This window comes from Metopolophium dirhodum, chromosome 1 (assembly GCF_019925205.1).
Source record: "Metopolophium dirhodum isolate CAU chromosome 1, ASM1992520v1, whole genome shotgun sequence".
Lineage (NCBI taxonomy): Eukaryota > Metazoa > Arthropoda > Insecta > Hemiptera > Aphididae > Metopolophium > Metopolophium dirhodum.
In genome coordinates this window covers 123,470,701-123,497,881 of record NC_083560.1, presented here as the reverse complement: position 1 = coordinate 123,497,881, position 27,181 = coordinate 123,470,701, and the positions used below count along the sequence as shown (strand labels likewise).

The 27,181-nt window shown below is 27.5% G+C and overlaps 1 protein-coding gene across 3 annotated transcripts in view; it reads left to right on the top strand.

Annotated features, from left to right (window-relative positions):
• The window catches only part of LOC132936747 (sex peptide receptor), a 222,892-nt gene extending 197,551 nt beyond the window's left edge, over window positions 1-25,341 (top strand). For all 3 annotated transcript variants that reach the window (XM_061003501.1, XM_061003502.1, XM_061003503.1), the window contains 3 exons: window positions 6,145-6,278; window positions 12,484-12,640; window positions 22,279-25,341. In XM_061003501.1, coding sequence (XP_060859484.1) covers window positions 6,145-6,278; window positions 12,484-12,640; window positions 22,279-22,548 — 561 coding nt within the window. In that variant the 3' untranslated portion in view covers window positions 22,549-25,341. The remainder of the gene's footprint in view (window positions 1-6,144; window positions 6,279-12,483; window positions 12,641-22,278) is intronic.
• Window positions 25,342-27,181: the final 1,840 nt, after the last annotated feature.

The following is a 27,181-nucleotide window of genomic DNA, read 5'->3' as shown; positions in this document are numbered from 1 at the left end:
TTTTAAGTTTTTCTACTATTTCGTTTCAAGCAGACAATCAACACTAGTTTAGTCAATATCTTAAATCTTAATGTTGCAAAAAGTCTTTTAAAAAAAAAATATGTATTAATCGATATTCTTCTTTAAGTGCGCATTTTTCTGAAGATATATTTAACTATTTGAAGCACAAATTATTCTATCAAAAAAGCTCTTTCGAAACTTTGAAGCATAAATAATAAGTACAACACAAACAATACACGAGAAAAGTTAGTTGCACTTGTGTTATTGGTGTCAAAAAATGTAGTTTTACAGTAAGTTATTAATCTCGACATTACAATGTTTGAGTATTTCTTAAATCAAAAGAAACAAAAAAAAAATGTAAGCTCGTATTTTTGTTACTTTTTGTATTATAATTAATAACAAAAAACTGTGTTTAAAATCTCGTATAAATTCTTCTAAATCATGCCTATATATTTGTCTTAAAGCGCCTGGTGCCAATTTAATTTTGTTCACAAAAATACTCTTTACGGGTATAATAATCCTGTTCTGTAAAATCACAGAAATTTGATAATTTTCTTTAACTAATAAAAGGTAATATTCTACAGGCCGCATCAAACTCCGTTTTCCAATATTTTAATCTCAAACTTTATAATATATCTTCAACAATAATACAATTATAAGTGTTTTTTATAAACTATATTATACCATTATTTGAAATAATATAAAATATCGGACTTCGATGCGGACTGTAAGAAGTCTTATTCTTTCAGATAAAATAATAGTTATCAAAGTCCGACAATTATACAAGGCCTGAGAATTGTTCCCATGAAGTCATTTTTTTCTCGACATAATACACCCTATCAACCCCTTCTAAATAGTAGGTAGTATCAGGTAGTAGATTAGTGGAAAAGTATTATAATTAAGGTATCAACTAAAATATAAAATGTTATAGAATTGCGGACAATTTTAAAAACTGACACTCATTATTATATAAATTTATATTTAATTAGAAATATTATTACAAAAATACATTTGGTATTTCTCTACATTCGGAATTATAATGGTTTAAGGTCTTGCTTATAAAAATATTAAATTGAAAATATCAATATTGTGAAATGGAACATTGCAAATAATTTTGAATACGTAAAAATGAGTGCTTACGTGTAGTATTTTATCACCATACATGTATGGTATGTATAAATATATCACATTTTATAGTATTTTACTTTATCTGTTTTACTATATCATTAAATCCTATTTAATAGTCAGACGTAGTTCTTACAAAAAGAAATACATTTATAAAAAATAAATATTATTGTTTATAACATAAACAAATAATAAGGAAAACAATTGAATAATCTATATAATTTTTCTTTTAAATAATTATCGGACAATGAGTTGAATACATAATAGTATTATACATCAATTATCTTGCAAGCAAACAAAAAATATGTGAAACCATTTCCAGATTCCAGTTAAATGCGATAGCAGTGTAGTAATCCGGTATACGTCTTGTACTTGATTTATAATTTATTTGTCTGTAGTAGTGTAGTACCTATCTATTATACTACTAACCATCTACAAATAAGCGTTTGCCAACGATGAGTTTTTCAAAAACAAAACAACCGCATTGCAATTGAGTTTAATAATATAAATAAATAAAAACTTTCGTGCCAAAAGTCCTAAAACAAAAACATGTTCTTATAATATCACATAGTAACATTTTCACGTGAATCAGGATATATAATTATTATTATTCCCCTCCGATTTTGTGGGGGAAAAAACAATATTATTTATATGCATTCGTCGTTGTTTGAACAGATACTGAAATGGTCTGCTTGTGAGGTACACCCTTACGCATAATTTGTCCTTTTATTTATGACCGTTTTGTAAATCTTTTCACTATTAATGCATTCAAAAATTCTACTTTTGTATGAAAAAAAAACAACATATATATGGCATAATCAATTGAAACGAGTGTATGTTTGCTCAGCTGAATGTATACTATAAATAATTACAGTTTTTTGCTAACCTTTTTTGCCAGTAGGTACATGGCATCAGATTAAAACAGAGTTCGTAGAATATAAATGCAACCATCCTTTCGTTGAGTGTGTAAAAGTTTTAAAAATGGAATTATTATGCTAAAATACTAAACAATATTATATAATCATTTTTATGGGGAGCTCGTGCGGTGTGCGACGACTTGAAATATATTTTACCATAGTTTTTAAGTCCCAATATCCAAGTTTTCGAAACTTTTAATATTCGTTATTTAGCGTGGATTTAGTATATAAAGTCTCGAGAAAATTATATTAAATTTTAAGTAGAACTTGAAGAAATATCCAATAAAAGCTATAAGCTTAACAAAAGGATACAAGTTTTTAAAAGTGTTTAAATAACAGATTATCAGCATCTATTCAGTTCGCATCCAACAGATTCATATCCACTATTCTCTTAAAATGAAACAATCATTAAATATTAATTATCAGCTCAAATACGTATTTTATAAAACAATTAAGTGGGAAATATAGTATAATGTTAAGTCTATTGACGGTAAATAACTCCCAAACGTTTTAAGACGAGATTTTCTAAAAAGAAAAAGAAAAATGGCATAAATAATAATAAATTAACACCATTTAACATGTTTTAATTCACTCACTGATGAAATTTCCTCAATGCTGAAAGCTATTTTAGAAGTAATCGAAAAAGTTTTGTTTTAAAGCAAGAGTTTTGAGTATATTTAAGTCAACCACAAGTTATAATCATCCAGTTTCTCGAAAACATTTTCTCACGTATTTGTTTCGACACCCTAGTTTATCACAATAACATAGTAGAAACTTTCCCTTTTCAGTGATGTGACGTATGCATATTTTTAAGACTTTAAATGTACGTGAAATCATTTGTCTAGAATTGAAATAGCAATTGTTATATTTATTTTGAAATTTAAAATTTTAAGAATCCATATACTACTTTGATACTCAAACTAATATATTGTAATCACAGTTGTTAGTAACATTTGAAAATTCTTAACATTTATTAATTTACTTACCTCGGGAACTTATTTTATTTCTTAAATGCTCGACATTTTAGTGATTTTACTAATTCAAATTAAAATTGTTGAAACATGTATAAATTATGTAAAAACAATATTATATTATTATGCATACTATCTCTTGTATCTAATAAAATGTACCATTTTATTGGGTAGTAATTTTATTTAAATGTCAATCTTACTTAAATTCTACAAGTACAACACTGTCGTCTGTCACTGTGTATGAAAATATTCTAAAATATTCTATTATAACGAAATCATTTTTTGAAACTCTAACTGAATACATTTAAAAATAGATACTTTTTAAATTTTTTTGTTAATAGATAAAATATTATAGGAGTACTTGGTAACACATATCAAAGACTCACGATATGTGCACGTACTTACGTACATTTTTAATTTATTAGTTTTCTCCTAATATCTACATTCTCATTATTTTTTACTAATACAATTATTAAATTTAAATTCGTTCATATAAATGCTTCTATTTGGTTAGGTACAAATCGTATTGAATAGTACGATACAATAATTCTTATGACAAAATATTGAGTATGAATTTATTGTTTTACACCTTAATAATTTATCGAGGAACATTTTCGACAAGGCTGTTGCGGTCCTTGTAATGTTTAAGTTTCGTATTAAGTGTATTAGTTTACACGTATTTGCGTGTGGGTGTATACTTTAATTTTAATTCAGCTGAGAGTTACTCGATGGTTGAGTTATAGAGGCGTTATAGTAATATATCGTAGGCATGTAAAACAACTATCTCACCAATTTTACTCTAGAATGTTTATCAAGTTTATCGTAAACTTTGTTTGATTAAATTCGGCTGCCATCGAACTACCCTCGGAAGAAAGTACTTGTGCATAAACTGTAACACATTATCATAAACTATACACTCGATGTCAAAACTGTTCAAACACTTTAAATGTTCTTTTTTCAACGGCACACACGGTGTTTGTATACATTCTTCTCGAGTTTAATACATTATTAATAATAAGTACAACGCTATTATTACCGGACTATAGAGTATTAGAGTACAGTGTAAATATTAAGTGAACAGACATAAGATTTTCCACAAACAATAATAAATTAACACTGTTATAAAATTTAAATGTTTTAACATGACATTGAGATGGTCGAGTAAATTATTTTATTATAATTTCCTTGTGATAGTAACAATATTGATTTATTATAATATGATATAAATATTATATAGAATCTATACATTTCTTTATGATAATAAATTAATGTCCTAAAATTTATACTCACTTCCCGACTCTCGTGCACACAAATAACGGGCAGACATGTATTTATATGGGTACCTATTTAATGTAATTCGTAACAAAGCATAACATTCATAGTTAATTTTAAAGGCTACACTTTAATGCCGTTGTTTAATGTTAACCACCTATTATTGAATTCTCGAGTCACGCGTGTTTCTCAACAGTTTAACGTGACCATACCTATATACAATGATGAAATCAATATTTAATTCACAACGATATAATCGACAGCATTCAATTAAGTCCCAAAGAGTATTATAATATATTGGTGATCTTTAGACTGTTCGTGCTTTTGAACTAAAACGGGTTTAGTTGGTAGGTTACCTTCTATAAATATTATAATCTGTTGGAAATTGTCTGCGTAATTTCCGATCGTCGGTGCATTAACATGTGAATATTATAGTTTGAATTATACCTGTTCGAGCATCGGGGAACTTAACAATATCCATCTGAAATAACCTTACTTAATCATACGATAATGATGATAGTAATAATAATTATATCCATATGTCGGTAGATACTTCACTGAGTTCGGATTAGAGCTTGAGTAATATTTTAGTAATATGTACCTAGTTATATTATAGTGAAACTTCATATTATATTCCATCGAATTGCGCATAAACAATATCGTAAAGTACTAATCATGTATCTACCGTGTATTTAAGATTTAAAAAAAAAACACCTTTCAAAACGCTGTTAAAAATAAAAACGCTTTAGAAATCAAATAAAAACGTGTTGTCAAAGAGTTAAAAAAAAAACCACACATATTCGATCCTTTCCGCTATTTACCGTGAACGCAATACTGAGCTTAAAGACCAGGCGACTGATTCAATTTTATCAATAAGACGTTCAATCTTTGAAGTATGAAAATTGTATTAGAGTAGGTAGCTTAAGTCTATATTTATAGAATTCGAAACCTGTTATTGATTTTTTTTTCTTTACCTATACGTTTATTATTGTTTAAAAACAATTAAATGTTTTATCCAATTTGTTCAAAGTGTTGTTTTACATGATTTAATGTTTATATCATATAAATCGTTAATTCTATCTATTATAATAATTAATATTTTTATTCACTTGAATGTCAAAATGTTAAATAATATATATTTTTAATTACAAATAAATACGGTGACAGTATTCTTAACTAAAACTAATAATTTTAATGTGATTTGATTAAACGCGTACATACCAATATAAATAATTAAGTCGGTGCTTTTTTTTATGAGTTTGACTTTTTTATTTTATCAAAACAGTTATTTCATAATTCGTATTAATTCCTAAAAGTAAAATTTAGAGGATTTAGAGTATTTACTCTACGCCATGATCTTAATTATTAAATAGATTCTATTATAGTACCACAACCCAACGGTATCCAAATATTTGGATTATTTTTAATATTTCTAGTTATTACAATATTTCACATATTTTAAAGTACCTATTATACACCTTCACCGTATTGTGTAATCGTGTGGTCCGTGTTCAGAATTTTCTTGTTATTCACCAAATTAAATAATGTCGTTCGGGTAAAACGATTTCACTACTCGTTAGTAACCACATTTAAATAACCACGGTGAAGTAGTTGAATATTTTCAACTATTTGGTAGGTTTATTGTGGTAACGGGTAAACCACACGGATCGCACGTAATACGGAGACAGTGTAATAGTAGACTGCTACCTTAACTACTGCAACTGACGATTCAAAAACAAATACATGATTATTTGTGTGATTCAAATTATACCGTGTGTACTGTGGATGTATTATTTACAAAATATTAACTAAGTTAAATAGTAATATATTATGTATGTTTTGTTTTTTTCCAATTCAAGATGAAGCACGCATATTGGGTTGAACATTGGGTCACACTTGACGTATACTTCACGCTGTATTATGCGTTCCGTGTGATCTTCGTGCACACTGGCCCGTGCATATCTCTGGTCGTGTTAAATCTTTTACTGTTCAGGTAAGTAAATCTAAGTATATTAATAAAATAATCAATCCCGAGTGTTTGTAATGGGTTTATTCTATGCCAGGCATTGCATTATTATCGTATTTCACTAATTGGTATAACGATAAACCTAATATAGTTTAAGGTTAGCTGCTGCCTGAAAGCACTAAATAAAACCGAGTGTAAAAACGGGACCGTGTTAAACCTAGGTATGTACATTTTTAAATTTTAACGAAACGATTTTTTAGTCATTAGGGCATCGCATTTAATTATTAAAATTCTTGAAATCTTAAATATTACATTAGCCTGGATAGTGTAAAAAATAAAAGTTACAAAAACCAAATAGGTAATTAAATTGCATTAATTTATTAATATTTTTGTTTTTATAGCTGTAATGATAATGTCCCATAACTTAAAACAAAATGTAAACATTTTAAACGAAATTCAGTCTTTTATGTTGATAATTAAGTACAAAAATCAGTAATTACATTTTATTTTAAAGTAGAAACAAAGTACACAAAATAACTATGTATATTCATAAGGATGAACATTAAAATATACTATTTAATAACAACTTTAAATAGTACTATTACATCTAGCACATAAGATATTTTTTTATAATTTCCAATCAAATTTATTACATTCATCTATGTTATTGAATTTCAATTATTACTGTAATTGAAATAAGAATTTGATTTAGATTTATTTACTCATCGTAAGAAAAACCTCTTCACATCAGTAAAATTGATGCATATTTTCCGTTAGTTTAAATATTTAAAAATATAATTTAGTGATAATAACACTATTATAAAAACAGTGTTCTCTTGTTTACGCGTTAAAGTTATTGATTTACCATAGTAAAATTACTTAAAGTTAATCTTTAAATAAATTAAAAATATTATAACTCTATTAAAATAAAAAATGTAATTCTTTTCCTTGATACGTACACAAATACCTTCACCTCGTCACCTCCATTTTGAAAAACAAAACACTATAAACCCATTATAATAATTTTAATAATCTTCTCCATAATAATCCCAATATCCTTGTTGAAAATATTTTTTCTTCGACATGACTGACCAATCCTGTTTACTGTCTTAAAAAATCGTTGTAAAAAGATCTAGCGTTCAGTATTTAAAAAAAAAACTAATAATATAATATAGATAAATAATTATAAAGTAAATAACAATTCAGAAAAATATTGCCAAGAATGCCTTTAGTTATCAATTACTTAGAAGTTATATTGTACAGGTTAGGCATGCCAGTGTTGGGTGCGCTAACTTGTACAGTCGTACAGAATGTGCAGTCTTACATAGCTAGGGTGTGGAAAAGCATCCCACGAAAGTGACCACTCAGTTAAGTGACGGCTATCGTGTTGTTAAACGGCAAGTGGTGGTCCTGAAAAGAACAGTTTGCGTCGACAATAGTGTAGCACGTTTTCCAGATGTCTTACAGCGTTGACTGGTCTTAAGAAAGACCGTTTATAAGTAGTGAGTCATGATGGTAGTGACATGAAGCTCATGGAACTTCTTAGAACGTGTACCTAGTGTCTCATGGCACTCCGTGGAAAGTGTACCTATCTGCTAGGTGGTTCGTTGATCAATACGGAGATACTCGCGGGTGTTTCGTCAAAGGATCACCCATTATCTGAGAGCTATGGACCACGTCATCGGGTAATTTCCGTGGATTAGTTGACTTACTGGTAGTCAAACTTTTGATTGTTCCGATGACGAGTCAAACGCTTACAGCCGTGTTTTATTTATATAATCGGTCGGCTAGTTTCGACGATGACGAGTTACTGGTTTCTCTCCATTGTATACGTCAGTTGGTTCGTCATTATTTCTCTTCAGTTCTTTGACTTTTTCAATATTTTATAAATATTTGTTTTCAGGTCGATAATGTTTGTATAAATTAAGTATCATGCTTCGTTTTTTATTAGTTAGGTATCTGTGATAAAGTAAGTATGTATGTTAGGTGTGGTATATTAGAAATTGTTAAAATGTAGGTAATTGATATAGATTGGAATCTTAATACTTTAGTTGCCTGTAAAAGTACTTTAGTGCTTGTAAAAGATGAAGTTATAATATTTTTTTATTAGAAAAAGTATCAATTTTGAAATTTTTTCCTGTGGAAATAAAGTATTTTAAGAATTCAAAATGGTGAAATTACTAGCGAATCAAAGCCTTCCTGAAAGAAAGCTTAATAAATGTATCTGTATTAATTTGATTATTCAGATTGGAGCAACATAAAGAAAAGTACCTATTGGACGAATGTATATTACATAATATATTATTTTGTATAGGTATATTTTTAGTTAGTAAGAAAAATTTCAAGTTCAACAGAGGTTTTAGTAATTATTTATTCAAGATTTTTTAAATTTAGGTTTTTGTTTGTATAAACACTTGAGTATTTTCTTTTTTTTTTGAGTCTTTGACAACTGAGGTCATTAGCCTGTGGAACTGTAGGAGGGGGTATCTACTGTAGGTTTTGAGCACGTGTGTGTTTGTTTTGGCAGAATTTTTAAGTGGGCACTCGTAGGTATCTGCCATGCCCGGATGGGGGATGGCGGTCTCTCTTTCCGGACACGGTGACTGCCCGAAGAAAAATGGCACCCGTGGCTGAGTTCGCAACCGACGCCTTAGTCCACTAGGCTACTCCGTCCTCCATTGAGTATTTTTATTTGATAATTTTTTACCAGTATATTTCATTATTATTTATTCTAATTTTGCAAATTGTATGTATACATTTGTTTGAGAATTGTATTGGTGACGTTCTGGACGGGTTTAGAAACATGTGTGGTTGATCCGCAATTGAGGTTTCTTGGCTGCTACATTTTGAAGTTGCTCGAGGCTTAAAATAAAATATCATCAGCGAATAAAGCAATTTCTATCCTTAGTGAAGTGACATACCATTAATATAAATAATTGCAAAAAGGTATGGTGACAAAGAAGAAACTTGAGATGATCCAGCTCTTAGATGTTCCTGATTAAGGATGTAATTGAGTATTTGATAAAATTAGAAACATTTTGTCAAATGTATGATTTGTGATGATAATTATTTTACAATGAGTCTATAATGTTTATATAACAGATTATCATGTCACGCTTTGTCAAAATGCAATGAGGGGTCTAAAGTCTAACTTTTCGGTTCGGAATTTTAGGTTTAAGTATAACATTTTGAATTTATTTAACAGCGACTTGGAATTGAAGACTTTTGACAGAGCGTTTAGAAGGAGATTGGTCTATGATGTAAAATTATTAACCTAAGGATATTTTTAGGAACTTGGAATCATTATAATGCTTTCCCAATCTTAAGATATTCATTTCCAGCACATCTGTTGAAAATGTAGCAGAGCAAACAGTTGTTCTTCAAGACGCAGTTCGACGAGCCACCTTGCTTGGAGCATTCAGATCACATACTTCGCCTAGCCATAAAATTCATATTTTACGATTAATGAAATGCTACGTTGTTCAACATTTTTATTGACCAGTTTGCCTACCCAATTGGTAGTGTTGGGTATTTGAAATTGGTCAACTATTGTATTTGTGAATAATTTAACTTTGTTTTCTACCTCATACTGCATGATATTACATAAAGGTTTTTACCAAGATTGAAGAGTTTAGTCTGATGTTTGTGGATGCAGCCGATTAAGCCTAGGAAGCTGGTCCATTTGCTGTCACAATAACCATTTAGGAGTTTATAACTTAGTATTATATGCAGGAAGTATCACAGTAAATGCACCCGTTTATAAACAATTTCTCTCGTTGTTGATGTCTGCTGGTCGTTGGTTGGGATTATTGGTTTCAATAACGTAATGTTGTTTTGTCTACCAAATTTTGCGTGCAGTTTTCGTCGAGCAAAGCACAACTCGTACGGTAATCGTGTTGTTCCATGGTGTTATCTGCAGCAGTGGCGACGACGGCAATTATTCCCTATGTAATAATGTTGCGTTTCTAACCGTATTAACATAGGAGCAGTGTTAATTGTATTAATTTTTTAATAGGGACATAAATATCATTAATGATCATTAATTGAATACATAGTTTACAAGAAACTATATTATTGTTACCTATTCGTTTACCATTCGTTATACCTAGGTACTTAAAATTATAATTTCTCATATTTATGTTTTCGTTGTTAATTTTATGAAAATAACGCTTTAGAACTTTTGTAAAAACTTAAATTACTACATGTGTAGTATTTATGATCACGTTGAGATATTTTTTAATAATTAAATAACAAAATAAAAAAAGGTTTGCTTATTGTATCCTATATTATTAACCTAACCTTTGCAGAAGTTAACAACAGTTTAGAGTTAAGCAAATATGAAAAGTTATACAATCCAAAATTTAAATACTTTCTGACACATCTTAATATTTTATTGTACCAAATTATTGCAGTCAATTCTTTTTTAAACCTTATGGTATAATAAAGACCATCTGGACCAGTTATTTATATTAATAACAGTGCATAGCCAATGAAACATTTCAAAAGGCCTGGTGGTCGATGGAACACTCGCCTCTATGACCTTTATCGTGTATACTAACTATTAAGTACAAAATGCTTATTTGTCTCCATATTAGTATAGATAATAATCTACAACTATGATATTCATAAGTAAAATATTAACTATACTAATCATAATCATAATTTTATATTTGAAACATTTTTGCCATATGTTATTATTAACGAAACAATATGATATGCCTACATATTTTTTTTTTCAAAAGAGTTCAAATAAAATAAAATAGGAGTCACTTTTTAATAAATTTTTACCAATAGTTTATTCAAACTACCTATAGATACGTAGTTAAACATTTTTTCCTATATGGAAAAAGCGAAATATCTTTCACCCTCCTTGTACACACAAAAAAAAACAAAACGGCAAATCATTCCTGCGCGAGTGTACGCTTAAATACGCCAAAAACAATAGTAAAACTTCTGTTGAAATTACTTCGATCAAAATTCAGAATCATTTTTTTAGAAAATCTGGATACAATAATATCTATAGAATTTAATAAAAAAAATGTCTTACCAATACCCTCCACTCCTAACAATCATATAAGTACTCGTCGTGTTGAGAAAGTCTTTTGTATTTTTATTGAGTTTAAGTCATCAACAGTTATAAAAGTTTTAGAAATTATTAACTATAATATTCTATAAATGAATAAAGAGACTGTTAGTGGAATATGATTGATTTTGACATAGTAAGTTTTGTAGAAAAAAGTCAAGTCAATGTAAATTTTATTTAACCACATTTGTTTTGTTGAAAATTATTGAAATCGATTTTAATACATAAAATAAAATTGAAATGACGGTATCCAGTTCGGTATTTAGCTATGTACAGCTGGCTTCTGACGAAAATAACTTTGCGTTGAAACAGCGTATCTACTAATATTGAAATAAAGTCAGTGATTTGTTGAATACGATAAATCTAAATTCAAGTCATAATTACTTTTTGTAGAAACTACCTCAAAGAATTATCGTTCCACGGGAAAAACCACTGACAAATTACAAAAAACCGCTAAAAGTGGGATTTTGATTTCTAACGCTTTGTTTATCATCATAGAAACTAATAAAAATAAAAATAACGATTTTAGTTATTTTGTTGTAATTTATAATACTAGTTCAACTTACAGGCTATACTAAAATATAAAATATCTAGACTGACAAACCGTCTCCGCTCAGAATCGTTTTTTGTAAACAATGATATGATATCATTGAATTCAAATGTAATACAATCCATTATACAGTGACCCACTTGTAACCTACTGTACAGCAGAGCGACATCCACTTACCCGCTTTTTTTATCTGTAGTATAAAATAATTTAAAAATTAAAAATAATATACTTTACTTGTAGCGCTATTGTCTATAATACTTATATAGGTACATACATTTTTTTATTTTTTATAATTTAATAATTAATTCAAAAATGTTAATTTAATATTAATTCGTTTTTTATAGAAGGTAACTACATGCATCAGTAGTTAGTAGAGCTACCTTAACTGTTAAGTTACCTTGTCGTAAACGAAAGTATTAGACCACTGTTTTCCTGTTATTATATAATATAATTCATAAAATGTAATTGTATGTAAAATAATAATTATTAACCGTATATATATGCTATTTTAATTTAAAAACATTCTAAATTGAAATGGTTTCTTTCATCCAAAATGATGAGGTACATTTTCAGTATTACATTTATCATTACTGTTTCAGGGCTATGAGAGATGCGCAATTAAAAAGAGACAAATTATTCAAAGAGAACAGAAAGAACGAATGCAAACGTCTAAGAGATTCTAATTGCACAACATTGATGCTCATTGTCGTTGTGACAGTTTTCTTAATGACAGAAATTCCATTGGCTGTAGTAACGGTAAGTAAATTTACTTAATGACTTTTAAGGTTCAAACATTTTTAATTATTTGTCAGATATATTTTAATGAAAATGATTGGTGCCTGGTGGTGTGATATATCAAAATATTAATTTCAACATCTACAAAAAAAAAAAATGTTTTATTGCCTTGATTTCACGCTTGAAATGAATGATAATTGATTATATTATCCAACCTTTCTTCCATTTTAGTAGTTCGTGAAAATAAATAATTTCGTTAGAATAATATTAAATAATAATAATAATAATAATATTAATACACGAAGAAAATATAAGATGACATATCGAAATATTTGCTTGGGCACAAATATAATTTCAGTCTTAAACATGACTGATTTAAAAATTAATTTAAATGGGCTATTTTTGACAAAGAAAAAATAAAATTAATCTAAAAAATATTCTTCAAAACTGTTTCTTTTTTATGATTTATTTCTTGACGAGAAGTGTTCAATTTAATAGTGTCAAAGCTAAATAACTTAAATTTTAATACGATATTCAAAATTGCATTTATTTTTAGAATAATGACTTGATAAACTTGAGTTGCATGGTCATAAAAATATTGTTTACTGTTTGATGTAAATATTATGCAATATATTTTTTACTTAAAAATATAAGCTGAAATCGTGGCATATGCTATCAAAAATCTAACATATTGTTCAATTTCCAATCAAATAGCAGGAAATAGTCTACGTTGGCTACTATTTCAATTGTATGAAAAAAAAAAAGATTAAAACTGACATTGAGTCAGGCACTGCAGAGATTGTTAATATTTTAAATTATAACAATGAAGATGAATAATTGCTTTCAAAAAACTTGATCCCCAAAAATGATAAACATCGCTGCAAAAAAAAACTGATGCTCGCTTTTATTTCTTTAATTTTATCGCAACCTTTTGTTACTATCTAAATAACAACAGTAAAATAAGATAATTATGCTTATGTTTCGTTTTTAATCTGCGGTGACGCTAGTGTTTTAAATTTCTAACTGAATAAATCTATTTTTTTTTAAATAGCACTGATCAATAATCAATATAAGGCCAATAACATCCTGTGATCATTTCATACTATCGTCACGTCATCAACAAATTACAAATACCCTAGGCCTTTATACTCGGTGGCATTGTAATTTTTTGGTGTCAAAAGACTATTGTCATCCCTCTGGCTGCAGGTTGAACCATAAACATTTCCTAGACGTTTGTCTTCACATTTTAGTGGGTCACGTTAGGTACCGTTAAAATAGAAATTCGTCTATTTGAATTGTGATATCACTCAAATACTGTATACACGTTTATTAGCATCAATCGCAGACAGCTATAGTTTAAGGTCAATCAATGATTTATTGTTGATCCACATATTAATAGATTATATAATATATATATACATTATAGTATTATACCTATATGTTCTAAACATACGAACAATTTCAAAAAAGTTATCTACTTTAAATGTGTTTCCCACAATCTTTCATGAAATTATGGATAGAAATTTTACATCCATGTAAATGTTCATGGGTATCTACATATGAAGTACATATTATTATACAATTGTCAATTCTCTAACAAATTATAACATTTTTTGAAATACTCTTTTAAAAGTAATTTTTAATTACTAATAGTAATATTCCTGCATCATTAAATTACCAAAATTTGTTTTATATTAAAACACATTAATTTCATAAAAACCACTAGGCTAACCTCAATTAATTCAGAAGCTATAAAACTTTATCCCTTTGGCCGTTATCATCTTTATAGTACAATTATAATCATGTAAAAATAAAAATGAATAAATTACGTTTATTTTAATTTCCTGCTAACTATAATTAAATTAAATTGTGTTCTATTTTTACCACCACACATTTCATCACCAGTCTGGTTTGTAGGTCAATTAATATTAGTGAGATCCATTTTATACTCTGAGCGGAGTGATTGGCTTTACAATGATGTGTGTGTATGTTTTGTTTGTGTCTGTTTTGGAACAGTAAAAATGCTATTCAACTTCCATGGTAGTTTCTGATTACAAAGTTAGTTTCAAAATAATCGAAAAACAGACAAAAAATTACTGGAATATTTCCACAAAACCAGTTTTTTACTAATAATATAAGCGTATTAAGTTAAAAACCCATGAACGTTACCAAATTGATTTTCTGTTAAAAATTGATCAAATTTTCGATTTTGAAATCTAAAGCTTGAAAATTTAAGGCAGGTTGCTCTTACAAAAATCAAAAATACATAAATGCAATATTTATTTATAGACTTTCGAAGTTTACTGTTATAAGATATTGGATATTTATTTGAAAAATAACTATCTTACATTTATTGAGTTAAATTATTTTGCTTTAATTCTAAAAACATTAATCTTAGAAACTTGTAACTTTTCGCCATTACGTATATTATTATTTAATGTACACAATTTTATTTTCAAAATATTTCTTACTATTTACACCATGCTACTCTAAGTCGGCACTCACTTAAGTTAACATCAGCAATAATATGTTCGATATGTTTGGCATAAATTAGTTCTACCATTCATATTAGTAGCTAATAGAATATTTAAAATAAATTGCTTATAGTGGTATAAATAAATCATAAAATATAATATTATATCCTTAGAAATTGAGGGCTGACACGCCATCTCCACTCACGATCGTTTTTCGTGTGCAATGATATACCATTGAATTCAAATTTAACACATCCATTATAGTTACCTACTCAATAACGAGGTACACTCAAAACCTACTACACAACAGAGTGACTTTTTTATTCATTGTGCCACAAGCACGTTTATACAATAAATTTTGAACTCCAATTCGGTTCTAAATAACGTACAATAATAATATAACACCAACTTGGGTCCCGATGAGCGAAACGATACAAACGCCCAGCAGTGTATCATATTTTGTATGCGGTCCGATTGTTTAGTTGAAACAAATGTTTTTTCTTTTATTCTCTTAAAAGTCAAAATATATGTAAAATACGGTAGTTAAAATTGTTATATTCAAAATAAATATGCGTTAAAAATAATATGCCATTATGTTTACCAAAACTATCATGAGAAATATATAGGTACGCCAAATCAAAGTATTTTTATTGAGAGAAAACGTTTTCGTTTGAAATTAAAATAAATCTTTGTAATGACTTAATGTGAAATATTATTTGTAAATTATATCGTATCAAATGCTACGATTTCTATGCATAAGAATATTTTTTTTCCTTTAATCCTATACTTACAAGTTACATTGATTGTCAGTTATATGTCATCCACGATTTAGCTAATACTGAATTGAAGAAGTAGAACAATTTTTTTTGCATATTTTTGCATATTTTAATTAAAAAGCGCATAATTGCATATTTAGAGTTTTTGAGAAACCATTATAAAAAACAAATATAAAATCGTCGTAAATATACTATATTTATAATCTGACATGGTCAGTTATAAGTCAAGTAAAATATAAGATATTATCTATATAGGCTTGTAAACCTTGGTTATTCATAGATTAATTCAATAATCCTTAATGGGTACGACGAGTGTTCGACATTCAGGTAGATACTAAATTGTATGCGTGACATTTAGTGTAACATTAAAATAAGTGATTTGAAGAATGCCCAAAGTTCAAAGTAAAGGAGCTAAATTCAGTCAATTTGTTGAATGAGTCCAAAAATGTTCAAGTTAATTTTTAAAAAATTATGGTAAAATACTGTAATATTTTACTCCCTGTTTGTGATCAGTTTGTATATAAAAACTACTTATTTAATACTTATATTATTTTAGAATTTATAATATTTTTCCTTTTTGCATTATTTTGATATTGTTAAAAATAAAATACATAATATATTTCTTCATTTTTATTGTATAAATCCTAGCTCTAATTGCCTCTATACATTGAACATAGGCACTAACTTATGATATAATATGCTACTTTTTTATTTTATTTATCAGTTTTTTTTATTATTATTTGGTGCACTTAATGCAATTAATTATGCAAGGATTATTGTTATTATTGTTAGTTACAATTGTTGACTTTTGTACAGAAAGCACTAATTAGTACAATGTTTACTATTATTTTCCTCATACAAGTAATAAAAATATATTGTGTAAATAATTTATTGATCTCTATTTCCATGGGCTTGTTGGTAATATAATGCCTATTGGCTATTTACCTACCTATATTCATTTTTGGAAGTTAGTAGTTTCAAATATAGTTTACTCGTCACTGAAATACATAAATAATCCATTAGCCGAAGAATAGGTACCTGCCTATATGACTATTTTCTTACAAAAATATATAATGCGGTACAATAGTTTTGATACAATGATATTGATTTATAATTTTTTTATTTACCAATATTGAAATTCAATATCATAAAGTTATCCTACCAAAATAACAAATTAATTTTTAGAAATTAAATCAAAATACTTAAGATTTACAGCTACTTCCGTAACTTAAGAGGACGCTACACCCGCATGTGTTGTCTCTGTCTTACAAACGTACAACATAACAAAAACTGTTTTGCGCGGGAAAGAACCGAGAATGCTATAGTTATAACTAAGAAACGAAATTTTCACACTGTAAAGATGAAAACATTTACTGTGCAACATCGTTTTTATTTTTCCGATATCACAAACACCAAACAAGTTATTATTGTTTAAAAATGCATTATTTCAACCTTGAATAACTTTTTTTGTATTTGTGATATCGGAAAAATAAAAACGATGTTGCACGGTAAATGTTCTCATCTTTACAGTGTGAAAATTTCGTTTCTTAGTTATAACTATAGCCTTCTCGGTTCTTTCCCGCGCAAAACAGTTTTTGTTATGTTGTACGTTTGTAAGACGGAGACAACACATGCGGGTGTAGCGTCCTCTTAACAACTAGTTACTTTAGGATAAACAACAAGGTAATGTTTGGTTTTTTTTTTTTTTAAGAAATTTCTTGCAGAAAGTAAGAGTAAGAGTAAGAGAGTAAACCGATATCGTTATAGCCGTGGAAATAATATTTTTTTATTTTTAGAAGTGCTTTTCACGTAAAACATTTTGGTTTTACATTTCTTTTTACACTATTTTTTTTAAATAATGATTTTATATTTTACATTTCATCTTTATTATTTATATAAAGTATCCTACATGCTATATGTTATCGTTTGTATCAGATTTTCAGATTTATCTTTAATTTAAACTCGACTCTGCTTACAGAACAACACCTTAAAAAATAGTTTCCTAGTTAAAAGTTTATTAAATTGACAGCTTATTAATTTTCAAAATAAACTTTTTATATTATTTACATTTGAGAGATTATTCAATATTTATAAAATCGTATATTTATTTAAGTACTTTTGCATAATATTATTGTCCTTGTTCTAAGACAATGTACTGACCATCAATAAATGATATTGGTATTAAGTATGAAGTATAGCCGTATAGGTATCAAATATCCGATAAATAGCTCAAAGGGAGACAATATAATGTTTTTAAAATTTTTTTGGTGTATACAAAATGTTAATTTAAAATTCAGTGAACATTTCATGGATCTACGGTTTTTTTTTAGATAAAACCAAAATTCAAAATTGATTTTGTCGAAAACTGGCTTTCATTCTCAGTTTATCTTTGATTTTTTTTTTGTTTTCCCCTACGATTATGAAAATTATTGGGAGTTTTTTACTGTTGACCTCATAAAGTATCAAGTAGATAATTCACTTTCCTACCAGAAAAGAAACCAATGTAGAATATCGAAATATTTTTACTGCTCCAAAATGTGTTGATAGATACAAAAAAAACACATCATTGTAAAATCAATACATTCGTAATTTTTATTTTTTAATTCAAACATATTTTTTATTCTAATTTAAAACCATATTTTTTGTTAAAAACGTGCTTTTGCTAGTCATTAGCATGTTTTCAAATGAAAAATTCACAGCAAAAATGACCCACTCCATTGAATTTTTTCCAAAATGTGTTACTACAAATTTCATATAATTTTTTAGTTCCCAGCAAATTGTTAAGTATGAACAACTATTGAACATATTATGTATAACTCGATTTTGATAAAATTGGCAATAGCACGTTTAGAAACCAAAACCTTTTATTACCCACTTACAATGTATCAATAGTTCATAGTTTATATAACATATTATGCTATCAGAGTAATAATAAAAAAAAAACAACAATAAATTCATAATATCATATTTGATAAAATGTGTTTAATCATATCTTGTAATTTTAATCGGTTTACAATCAATAATCCAACAAAAATAAATTTTAGGTGTTTATCCTATATTTAGGTATCTTACCAAAGCAAATTGGCTATAAAATAAACTTTTGTACAATAAGATACCTAGATGTAATAAAACATAAGATACGCCATTTATAAATGTACAATATTATATCATTTTAAATTAATATTTGTATTGATTTTGACGCTTTCTTAGAAATTATGTACTTGGGCACATTTAAGACATCCTAACACAATAATACTATTTTTAAAAGTATTGACAGGAGGGGAAATCACACTCTGTTGTGAAAAACTATTTCAGGCTAAAATGATTATCAACTCTTGCAAAAAGTTATAACTCGATATTTCTATAGACAAAAATTGTAAACTTTTAAAATAGTTAGTGTTTTGATTTAATAATATCCCACTGATATAAAAACTTATTTTTTGATGATCTTAATCTTGTGCCAATACAAAGCACTCTCAAATTGAATTCTAGTTCAGTTATTACATTCTTCAAAAACTACAAATGTATAATACACGTCATAAAATTCAATTAATATATTATCAACTCAAAACTGAGTGAAAATAAACGTTAGTTAAATTAGTTGGTAGGTATTGTTGTAGGTACTATTGTCTATTCATATTTTATTAAGACAATAGGTAAGGAAAAATGTATTTAAATCATTAACGATTTTATTTTTATACTTACTGATCCCGTGCAATTCGCTACCCATTAAATGTTCACACTGTATATGACTCAAACTTTGTTCAATGCGTTATTTAATATTCGGTGTATGATGTTCTAGATTTATCTTAACTTTTCTGTTGCCCGGAATAAAAATTCTGATTCACAGCAGTATATTATCAGGTAGGCAATCCACCTGCGGTAAATCGCGGACCCCGTACTGTTTGTACGTAACTATATGATTTAACTCCAAAGTATCAAAGTTATACCAGGTTTGTCGCTTTTACTTTATTTCACCTATGGTGGATTAATATAATCAATTAATACAAAATTCTAACCTAACCTAACCGTACTAAAATCCGATGGATAAAAAAAACCAAATTTAACCTTTTTTAAATTTTCCTATCTTCTTCCCAGAAGTCTAATCTACACACAATCATTCATTTATGTATATATATATATATATTGACAACAAATAATAATACAAATTAACAAACGTGCCCGATTAACCAATAGCAACCAATATATAATATACTATTATTATTTTAAAAATAATATTATTTTTATTTTTATTTTTTCTGGACAACCCTTATCACTTAGGGGTATGAAAAATAAATAGTAGTCGGTTCTCAGACCTACTGAATATGCATGTAAAATTTCACAAAAATCGGTCAAGCCGTTTCGGAGGAGTATGGTAACTAACATTGTGACACGAGAATTCTACGAAAATATTAGATTGTTATTTTGTTCCTTTTCTGCATTTTATTTGCTCAGATTTAATGGACAAAATATTATAATATTATAAACATCATTGTGTATAAGTGTGAGGTGTAACTTCATAGGCGCAAAGAATCTTTTTTAATTTATTGGTTACTTACTTTGAAACGTATTTTATTAATCTCTAAACATAATATTGTACGTGTATATAAGTACTATATATAAGTACTGGATAATTTTATTACAGACCACGCTTTACAAACTGTATTTGTATTTGTTTATTACATTGATAAAGACTCTGGTCTCGTTCAGTCGTTCGTGTGGTGTATAAATTAAACGCTGACAAAAATGATGATACCGACATCGAATGAGAATCACAATAAATACTGAAGACTTCCTGAACAGTTGGTTATCAAGTATATAATATCTACACCGTATAATTAGGTATTTAAGTATATGTGGGGTATTTGAGATTTTTATTAGTTTACGTAATACGTGGATTCGAATTTAAAGGTACTGAGAAAATAATATTGTATAGACAATTAACTGTTAAAATACTATAATTAATATAACTTAGACTGTACTCTACATATAACATGTAACTATGTAAACTGACTGAAGTTACTAAAAAAAATATTACACCATCCCTTAACTTTTACTGTAAACATTTCCCGTTATAATCATATGCAAATCAAATTTTTGTTCAGTCTATAAAAATTTATCGAGTGAAAATAAAATAAAACTAAACATATTACGATTTCTTCAAAGTATTTTTCGTCTTTGTAATCGAATACTTTCCGGTTTGTTATTAGCACTACTGAAAATATTACTTTCTTCCGGTAAACGTCAGTTATAATACTCAATGTTTATCTATGCATATTCTATCTTTCTTTAAATATAATAATATCAAAAATGATATTTTCAGTACATTATATAAAAACTTTTTAAATTGAATTTAAGTGTCTTTTCAAAAGACTTGATTCAAACTAGAAAATGTTTTTGAAATAAAAATTGTCATAATAACAATAACCGGATATGATGAAAATAATGCTTGTTGAGCATTTCGCTTTGCTCAACACGGTGTGAGAAATTTTAGTGGTTGTAATACGTGTAAGTAATACAAAACTATATGTATTTGGAATCAATAAAACAATGATGCAATTCTTTATAGATAATATTAAAGGATTATCATCTGATCCGTTATCTTTATACTTAAAGGTTTTAGTTGCAGTAAAATTATACTTACAACCATCTATATTTTTTCTGAAAACACAAACAGTAAACAATGCTAAATTATGCCTTAGCACCCCGCCAAATAAAATGTGTCTAAAATAAAAGGCTCGCTAGTCGTTACTCTAATTATTTTCATGCAAATTTACTTTCATTGTTCCATTAGACATAGCTTTAGTCTACCTGCAAGCAGATACAGTCTGTTAAATACCTACTTATTTTCACTCGGGTATATCAATAATCCGTAAGTGTATTTTTTACTGATTTTACATGAACCGTATTTTTAAAATGTATACTTATACTGAGAATTCAATCATGATTCATGTTTTTATTTGTCAATTTTATTTTTTATTTGAAAACATAATATAATATACAATATAGATACACAGATTTTTTAAATATTTTACTTATATACCTAATACTATTTATTTGGAAACCTACAATAATATAACTGACCAAAATCCTATACATTCAAAGATAGAAACCGAAATCTAAATTTGGCACCGGTAGAATTGGCTTGAGTAAATAAATACTCGCGAACGATCTGGCGACGAGTCTTTAATATTTTATTTACATCATACTTACCTACAATAGCTCGCATTTTCACGGCTGTTGAACAGTCAAAAATGCGTTTCCTTATCGCTGATCTGCCTAAATCTCCAATGCGTATTGCTCCGCTTTATATTCACATTACAACAATAATAATATTATGACGATACCACACGCAGGTACCTGGTATCATGACTACCTATACAATATCGTTTAATTTTGTGTTCTGCAGGTGTTGCACATAATATCAAGCAGTATCAAAGAAATACTCGACTATTCGGTGGCCAATCTGTTGGTGTTGTTCACCAATTTCTTCATCATCGTCAGCTACCCGATCAACTTCGCCATTTACTGCGGCATGTCCAGACAGTTCCGGGAAACGTTCAAAGAGCTGTTCATCAGAGGCTCGGTGCAGATAAACCGTAAACACGGGGCCGGCGGCAGCTCCCGTTACTCGTTAGTCAACGGACCCAGGACATGTACCAATGAATCGCTTTTGTAAATTCATTACGACCGCTTATAATATTATTGTGCATGCGCACGATCAAATTTTAAAACCCACCCGTCTGAAAAATGAGTACTTATAACGTACCCGTTGCGATTGAAGTAACCAGCCGATATGGGTACCAACCCGTAATAAAAAAAAAAAAAACGAAGCATACAATATTATTTACTTACAGTTGTACATATTAATATAATAAATTATACATATTACCTATTATACCGTTTTGATGGAAGGAAAGGGGAAAGGGATAAAAGTAATTTTTACGCACAATTCATACTATATTATTATATTATAATATATTATAACATAATAATAAACGTTTTCAAAATCAAATAACCGTACAAGCGATACTTCTCAAACCACAATTTTCGGACGTTCAAAAGTCCCATTCACAGCAGTATTATGCATAGAAATTAAATGTTGATACCGTTTAAATAACCTACATGCATTATATAATGTGCAGATAATTGTATTTCGTTCTTTTTAATTGTACCTCTATTTCATTTCATACTGGAGTTCTGTCCCGAACTAAGTCAATTGCTTCCAAAAATGTATAGAAATACCTTTTAATAATAAATAAATTTTAAATTTGAATTAATTCATTCATTTTTTAATTGAGTACTTATGTAATCAATTTAATTTTTAAACTGATAATGCAATGACTACGTTCATTTTATCTCTATAGCAGCGTGTTGATTTAAATTGTACATCACAATATTAAATAAATTAAATATAATCAAACACCGTGAAAAATCGTTGATTATTATTTTTTTTCCTAGTAAGATAAATTGCTGTACAGACCCCTTTTCATATAATTTTTTTTTTTTAATTATCTTTATGGGATATTAACAATTGGCACAATGTAAGTTATTTGTCATTCGATTTTTTTATTTTTATTTTTATTTTTTTGTTGTTCGAAGCGAGAACAGATGATGGGATTATTACGTGCAATTAATTTTCCTTAAAGCAATCAATTTATGTCAAACAACATTATTTATTTATTATTACTTCTTTTTCTTTTTTTTTTTTGTAACTACATATAGATTTCTAGTTATATTACGTATCTACCTATCTCACAATATGTTTACTGAGAAAAATCGTAAACCGTTTTAAATCAATTACAATTATATTTTATTTTGTAATTTTGAAGTTATTCAAATTTACTAAGTATATTGTACACATTTAAATTTACTTTTAATTAATGCTGTTTGTTTAAGAAAATGTTCAGCCATCAAAGGATTAACCGTTTCAAACCTTTCAGCAACACGACTGAACAATAATATATTATTGATGAAATTTCTAAGAAACCGTAATATTTTGGGGGTAAATAAAATCAAGATATTTATTATTCAGAGAAAAGTATTAATCTGGAAAAGGGGGTTGGTAAATAGTATATATTGTAATGGCTACGACCACAGTAGTATCAAATTAAATCAATCATTGCACACAGTCCTATGCACAAATATATAAATATCTTAGTATAGTGTTATAGCTTTTCATATTTCTATGGACAAATTTTACTTATTGTTGACTCAAAAAAAACTGTATTTCCTATAATGGTGTACAGGATAATAATATGACGTTCATCTTGGAACCGTTCTATTATTACGCAACTATCAATATTATTTCAAAAACCAAATCTTGGTCTATAAAACAGTATACATTTTACATTTTTTTCAACTTCTGATTTTTAATTTGTCTGTATAAACGTATAGTTAAATTTAAACTGTTCACTAACCAATAATGACCACGTGATATCTTGAAGGTAACAACCATAACAAAAATAATAAGAATAAAGTAATACAGATGTATGCAATCTCCAATAACAAACATTATACTAAATACGCGAGTACTGATATGTTTGTATAGTCCATCGGTCGTGTACCTTCTTACGTACCTATATAATTAATCTTACAACCACGGCTTTAGATAATACCTATGGTTGTGTAACGATTAACAAAAGAAGAAAAAGTGGGTCTTCAATGTTCTCCACCAAATGCCTAAGATCATAGAGCGCTTTCAGCGGATTTATATTATAACAAACCAAATAGCAAAATAATATATATATTATTAACATTAAATGGTAAGTTTTTTAAAGCAAACTGATAGATTGCGCTGCAAAATCTTAAGTAAAATCCGGTAATATCGAGAGAACATATGTGGGACATAAACGTCCCGTAGAATGTAATACACCGTACTGCGACCATACTATATCTAAAGCCGTGCTTACAACTATAATAACGGTGTGAAAATAAAATATATTAGATTACTTCTCAATCAGCTCATTCAATTTTGAAGCCAAAAGGGTTTAAATTACAATATATTTACATACTCAATAATATATCGCTGAAATGTTTAACTGCACGACTATAGAAGATTAAGCGTTTTAAAAATAATAACGTTAATTAAATATTAAAATGTGTAGAAATATTTATTTAGAAATAATCTCACTGATAAAGAATTAAAAAATAAACTAAAAAACTAAAAAACAGTAAATTAATCATTATATTATAATATAGATTTGTTGTTTGAAATTAGATATAACACTACGATTATTAATTTTACATGTCAAATATAGCTAAAAATTGGATTAGGTTCATATTAACTTACTGTACAATTGTACATTCATGTTTTTAAAACAATAAATATACTAAATACACGTTAAATAATTATGTGCTAACACAGTTTTTTAATTGAAGAATTAATGTAATTTAATATTGTAAATAGGTATCTAAATATTTAAATTGTATTACAATTAATCACATTTATCTTAAGCACCACATAAAAATTAATGTATTCCTAATAAATAATAAACGAAATGTTTTAAAATTTAACTAAATTAAAGTAAGTCATCAGATTAAATATATTTAGGTACACTGTATGTATGTAACCTAAACTGGTTGAATTATGTTATATTTCTTACTACTAAGTCAAAAGAATTTTCTTCTAAACTTCAATTCATACTGTTTTTTTTTTATTATTTTAGCTTTTATCGAAGTTGTTTTTGTCTGAAAAATGTTAGAACTAAAGAACTATCTTTATTACAGCATATAAGAACATATCTTCAACTTTTTGAAATATACCATAAAAATATTTTATTTTTACTTGAGAAGACCATCTCTCGATAATAAATTCATTCCTAAAAGTTTTTTAAAGCTTAACAATTTTAATTCAAATATTATCACCATAGTCAAACACACATTTTTAGAAGTAGAAAATTCAAAGATCATATTTTTAGTATAAAAACTTACAAATACAGTTTACACTTATATACTACATTTAACTCTACATCCATATTATAAATACTTTTAAAAAATGTAAAAATATGATAATATTATGTATGTTTGAATAGTTTAGTAAAATAAATGTATATAAAAAATATCAATCATAATATGTTAAATGATTTTCTATAAACGAATGGGTATTATGATTAACACGTGTTTAGTTGTTTGAAATGGTTATTAACAAAACTTTGTTTAACGAATCGGGTTTTAAAATTATATACATTAATACACATATTATATTATAATATATAAACACTATATTTAGTAAGAAATTATATCCTATCATAAAAGAATTCAACAAAATGTAAAAATTTTCATTTTATACCTTCGATATGAGGAATTATAAATTGAACAAGTTTAATGTTTAAGTATAGTATTATAATAATGTTTACAACTAATGATAATATTACGGTAATAAGTATATTAATATTATATAAAATATCATTGTTAAATATTTAAAGTTAATTATTAAAAATATTTATTGTCGTAATTATAGTAGGTATAATATGATGCTTAATGCAGTTGATATCTATCAAATACATAGGTATTTCATTGTATTGTTATAATATTACATTTAAAATTAAATTGCATGACTAATAAATAAAAGTTTTCCCGTTGCAATTAATATACATTTTCCTTACAAAAATACAAATTTAAAAATAATATACAATCCATGTTTGAAATCATAATGATTACCTATATTTTATTAGATGTAAATTACTAATAAAAGAAGACGTAGGTATTAAAAAGACATTGTTGAATATTAATGTTTAACGTTTTTTAGCACGGTTAATTTATGAAAATTATTGTAGGTGGATGGGTATCAATATTTATTTCATTCAATTTTGAAGTATCCCCTTGATGACAGTACAACAAAATTACTGTACTTACAGTTCTGTAACTCGGAACAATTAAATTTTAAAATTTCGAGCATTTAATCGTGTAGGTCAGCCTTTGTGTGAAATGTCATGCAGGTAAACAATGTATTCGTATAACCGTGTGATTCCGTACAACAGTTTAACAGTACTATACCTATGTCTGGTCAAAGTAGTTTGATATAAATAAAAGACGCCTATCACATAATATACATTATACATTTTCTATATTAAATACAACATTTTTTTATGCACATGAATTATTCAACATAACAAAACTACGGGTTGTAATAATTATTCAGTGGTGCAAAAAGTGGGCTCGGGGAATTTGCATAATGCGCAAGACGCGTGTAATGACATTTTCTCTGGACAACCGTAACGGGAGACACATATTTTTTGTTGAAATGTTTTCGAAATTACTCAAACCACGTGACAGTTTTGTAAGTCTACTTTTCAACTTTTGAAGCGCGC